Here is a 5,125-nt window from a genome sequence, read left to right as displayed (position 1 = left end):
CGGTACATGCACCTTCTTCTCCTACTGGGAGCGGTCGCGGAATTACTGGAGCTTTTTGACGCTGCATTTCAGTCCTTAGATCCGCATTTTCTCTCCGGAGAGCTTCGATCATGCTCATCAACTCATCAAGTTTCACCTGCTGGACGTTCTCTACCGTATTGGAGTTCTCACCCCCTATCATGATTCCGGATCGAAGCAAAGGCATGAATTACGAACTCCGAAACAAATCTAAGAGTCACTGATGCAAATTCCGTTAGATCTGGGCTCAATTTCACCGAATCATGGTCGCCGTTTGCTAGATCTGAAATTTTCTAGCTTTGAACTCACCGGATCTGACTGTAATTGAGCAAATCACAGTTGTGTCATTCCGAAGCAAATGCCTCAGTATCCACAATAAGCAAGAATTCTCTCTGAACAAACTATAATCTCACTGATCTGGATTCAACTTCCAGAAATCAAACTGTGTGCTCACAAACTTGATTGAACTAACATGGTACTGATCAGGCTCGAATCGATCTTCTTCGTCGTTCCCACAGGCGGCGCCAATTGAAGATGCAAGAAATTCATTCTTTTTTCTCTCTCTAGAATTCTTACACTTCAATAGAATAAAAAATCAAAAACCTTCATTCTTATCCACCCGTAATGGTCTATTTATAGACCGTTACAAATATTCTCACTAACTGATTACATTGGGCCTCTATTTAAGGGTTTTCTTCCTTTTGGGCCTGAATTTCCAATGGGCTTGATCTTCCTCAGTGGATCCTCCAAGCTCGGCCCATTCCGTGGTGCTTTTGCATGGGCCACACTTCAATTGTTCGACCCGATCCCATGCCAGCGAGCTATAACCGGCCCATGCCACTTACTGCATCCTCATTTTGTAAATTATATGTGCATAATATGGTAGGTAATTTAATGTTATATTTATCACTAGATAATTAAATATTCATATTATAAAAAGGTTGGTAGCTACCAAAGTGGCCTAACCATAATAATTAATGGATATTAATTTTAGTGGTAGACATAATTGTAATATTTCATGAATAATGATGCTTATAATTTTTTGTAAAATTCATGACTATTAGGTTTATTTAATTATTAGAAATAATTCCTCAAAGGGAATTAATTTTCAAGTGATTAAATAAACATTAAGGGGTTGTATGTAATTTTTAATTGGGTAGATATAGGATATCCAAAGGTACCTTGTCTATTTAATTAATTAGTGCATCATCAATAAAGCTATATATAAATAAATACATCTAAGCATCAATTTTTTTATTTTGTGGTTACTACCCAAAGGGGTACCATAGTTGTACAATGTATTTATTTATTTTTATATGTGTTGTCATCTCAAAGTATTAATGTTATGAGCATTTACCTTATTATGATTATTTTATTGCAGTTTCTCTTCCTGTTTCAGTGAATTCGTATGCTTCATCTGTTCCAATTCTCAATGGGACTAACTTCTTAGAATGGAATGAGCAAGTTCAGTTCAACTTAGGTATGCTAGATCTTGATTTAGCATTTCAAATTGAGAAACCTACTGCTATTACTGGTGAAAGCAGTGAGGAAGAAAAGTCTCTCTATAAAGTTTGGGAGAAATCGAACAGATTGAGTATTATGTTTATGCGAATGACTATTGCAAACAATATCCAAACAACTCTTCCCCAAACTAATAGTGATAAGGAATATTTGAAAAATATTGAAGAACGTTTCTGTACTACAGATAAGTCTCTTGTAGGGAAATTAATGGCTGACCTTACTACTATGCGTTTTGATGGTACTAGAAGTATGCATGAGCATGTTCTTAACATGGTTAATCTTGTTGCGAAATTGAAAACTTTAGGGATGAATGTGGATGACACTTTTCTCGTTCAATTTATTTTCAATTCCTTACCTACTCAGTATGAGCCATTTCAAATTCACTATAATACTATTAAGGACAAGTAGAATGTGAATGAATTGGCCAGTATGTTAGTTTAGGAGGAAGGAAGGCTTAAGCAACAAGATAATCATAATGTTCATCTCATGACTTAAGAAGCTAGAAAGAAATTTGGGAAAAGGCTTGGAAAAGGCATCAAGCGTGCAACACCCCAAATAAAGGATTCTGATCAAGCTACTCAAAAGAAGGAACGCAAGAATGATAAGTGTCATTTTTGTAACAAATCTAGACACTTTCAGAAAGATTGCATGAAATGTAAAGAATGGTTCAAAAAGAAAGGTAAGCCTTTGACTTTTGTATGTTTTGAATCAAATTTAATTGAAGTTTCTTCTAATACTTGGTAGGTTGATTCAGGCTCTAATGCTCATATTTCCAATACGATGTAAGGATTCCTTTCAACCCAAATCACAAATCTAAATGATGATTTCTTATTCACAAGGAGTAGGAAGAAAATTCCAGTTGAAGCCATTGGGACATTTCGTTTAGTTTTAGATAGTGGATTTAGATTTGTTTAAAACTCTTTATGTTCCTTCAATTTTTTGTAATTTGATTTCTATGTCCAAACTTGATGTTGATGGTTTTTCATTTAAATTTGGTAATGGATGTTTCAGTTTATTTAAAAAATCCCAATTTGTTGGTTCTGGTATTCTTGTTGATGGTTTATACAAGATAAAGCTTGATGATTTATTTTCTGAAACACTTTTGACCTTGCATCATAATGTTGGAACCAAACGTAGCTCAATTAATGAAAATTTATCTTTCTTGTGGCATAAAAGATTGGGTCATATATCTAGTGAAAGATTAAAAAGATTTGTAAAAGATGGAATTCTTTGGAATCTATATTTTACTTATTTTGTTGTGTGTGTGGAATGTATTAAAGGTAAATAAACCAAACACACAAAGAAAGAAGCCATAAGAAGTAAAGAGCTTTTTGAAATTATTCATACAGACATTTGTGGACCTTTTGATGTTCCATCTTTTGGTGGAGAAAAATATTTTATCACCTTTATAGATGATTTTTCACGTTATGGATATATCTATTTGTTGCATGATAAATCTCAAGCAGTGAATATTCTTGAAGTACACATAAATGAGATTAAAAGGCAACTAGATAAAAAAGTAAAAATAGTAAGGTTAGATAAAGGTGGTGAATATTATGGAAAGTATGATGAAACGGGTCAATGCCCTGGACCGTTTGCTAAATTCCTTGAAAAGCGTGGCATTTGTGCTTAATACACTATGCCAGGCACGCCACAACAGAATAGTGTAGCTGAAAGGCATAATCGTACTCTTATGGAAATGGTTAGGAGTATGTTAAGTAATTCCTCGTTATCCATATCATTGTGGATGTATGCTCTTAGAAGTGCTATGTATATATTAAACAGGGTTCCTAGTAAGGCAGTTCCAAAAACTCCATTTGAACTGTGGACATGAAAGAAACCTAGTTTAAGGCATCTGCATGTTTGGGGTTGCCCAGCGGAAGCTAGGATTTATAATCCATATGAAAATAAATTGGATTTTAGAACAGTTAGTGGGTACTTTATTGGTTACCCAGAAAAATCCAAAAGGTATAGGTTTTACTGTCCTACACATAGTACAAGAATTGTTGAAACCGGTAATGCCAGATTCATTGAGGATGGTGAAATCAGTGGGAGTGATAGAAATGAGAATGTGATCATTCAAGAAGTTAGGGTACAAATCCCTTTACCCACAACTTCTAAAGAAATAATTGTTTCTCCAATTGTTGAACTGCATAACAACGAAGAACAATTAAATGATCAACAATTCCATAATGAAACTATCACCAATTAAGTTATAGAAAAACCACAAGGAATAACATTAAGACGGTCTCAACGAGAAAAAAGACATGTTATTCCGAATGATTATGTGGTATATCTACATGAATCTGATTTTGATATAGAGATATTTAAGGATCTGGTTACATATTCACAAGCCATTAATAGTAATAATTCTATTAATTAGATTAATGCCATGAATAAGGAGTTGAAGTCAATGGAACAAAATAAAGTTTGGGAACTCGTTGAATTGCTTGAAGGATTTAAACAAGTCGGGTGTAAATGGGTCTTTAAGACCAAACGCGACTCTAATGGCAATAATGAACGATATAAAGCTAGACTTGTAGCCAAGGGGTTCACTTAGATATGAGGCATTGATTATAAAGAAACCTTCTCTCCTGTATCTAAGAAGGATTCCTTTAGAATTATCATGACGTTTGTAACTCATTATGATTTAGAGTTGCATCAAATGGATGTGAAAATAGCTTTCCTAAATGGGAGTTTAGAAGAAGAAGTCTATATGGATCAACCTGAAGGCTTCAGATTAGAGGGTAAAGAATGCATGGTCTGTAAAATTAAGAAGTCAATATATGGACTTAAACAAGCTTCCCGACAATGGTATACTATTACTTCTTTTGATTTTAATGAAAATACTGTTGATCGGTCTATATACCAGAAGGTTAGTGGGAGTAAGTTTATATTTCTGATTCTATATGTTGATGATATTTTGCTTGCTAGTAGTGATCTTGGTTTATTGCATGAAACTAAAAATTATCTCTCTAAGAATTTTGAGATAAAAGATATGGGTTAGGCATCCTACGTAATAGGAATAGAAATATTTCTTGACAGGTCACATGGATTGTTAGGATTGTATCAGAAAACATATATTGAGAGAATTCTAGAAAGATTTGGTATAGAACATTGTTCAGCTAGTGTTGTTCCAATACAGAAATGGGATAAATTTAGTTTGATGCAATGCCCAAAGAATGAATTAGAACATAAAAAATGCAAAATATTCCTTATGCATCTATTGTGGGAAGTTTGATATATGCACAAGTTTGCACTCGTCTAGATATTGGTTTTGCAATTGGAATGCTAGGTAGATACCAAAGTAATCCAGGAATGCATCACTGGAAAGCTGCAAAGAAAGTCATGAGATACTTACAAGGAACAAAGAATTATATGCTCACATTTAGAAGAACTGGTGACTTAGAGGTTATTGGTTACTCAGACTCAGATTTTGCTAGATGTGTGGATAGTAGAAGATCCACTTTTGGTTATTTGTTCCTTTTAGCTGGAGAGGCAATATCATGGAAAAGCGCAAAACAGTCTATTATTGCTTCATCTACTATGGAGGCTAAGTTTGTAGCATGCTTTGAGGCTATAAATC

The 5,125-nt window shown here is 34.2% G+C and overlaps 1 protein-coding gene across 1 annotated transcript; it reads left to right on the top strand.

Annotated features, from left to right (window-relative positions):
* The first annotated feature begins 241 nt into the window (after positions 1-241).
* On the top strand, positions 242-1,947 carry LOC132278024 (uncharacterized). Its single transcript, XM_059779857.1, has 2 exons — positions 242-338; positions 1,400-1,947. The coding sequence occupies exons 1-2, from the start codon at positions 242-244 to the stop codon at positions 1,945-1,947; spliced, it is 645 nt and encodes a 214-aa protein (XP_059635840.1).
* The last annotated feature ends 3,178 nt before the right edge of the window (positions 1,948-5,125 follow it).

Source organism: Cornus florida, unplaced genomic scaffold, assembly GCF_030987335.1.
Source record: "Cornus florida cultivar Cherokee Brave unplaced genomic scaffold, ASM3098733v1 CherokeeBrave_3.0.0_Hap2_Chr10, whole genome shotgun sequence".
Classification (NCBI taxonomy): domain Eukaryota; kingdom Viridiplantae; phylum Streptophyta; class Magnoliopsida; order Cornales; family Cornaceae; genus Cornus; species Cornus florida.
Note: the sequence above shows the minus strand (reverse complement) of the source record. Positions and strands in the feature narration are given on the sequence as shown.

Bases quoted from the DNA above. Each gene is read 5' to 3' on its own strand.
- LOC132278024 (XM_059779857.1), top strand. From the start codon at position 242: ATGCAAATTCCGTTAGATCTGGGCTCAATTTCACCGAATCATGGTCGC. The intron at 339-1,399 runs GTAATTGAGCAA...ATTTTATTGCAG, and splicing joins TGAACTCACCGGATCTGACT to TTTCTCTTCCTGTTTCAGTG.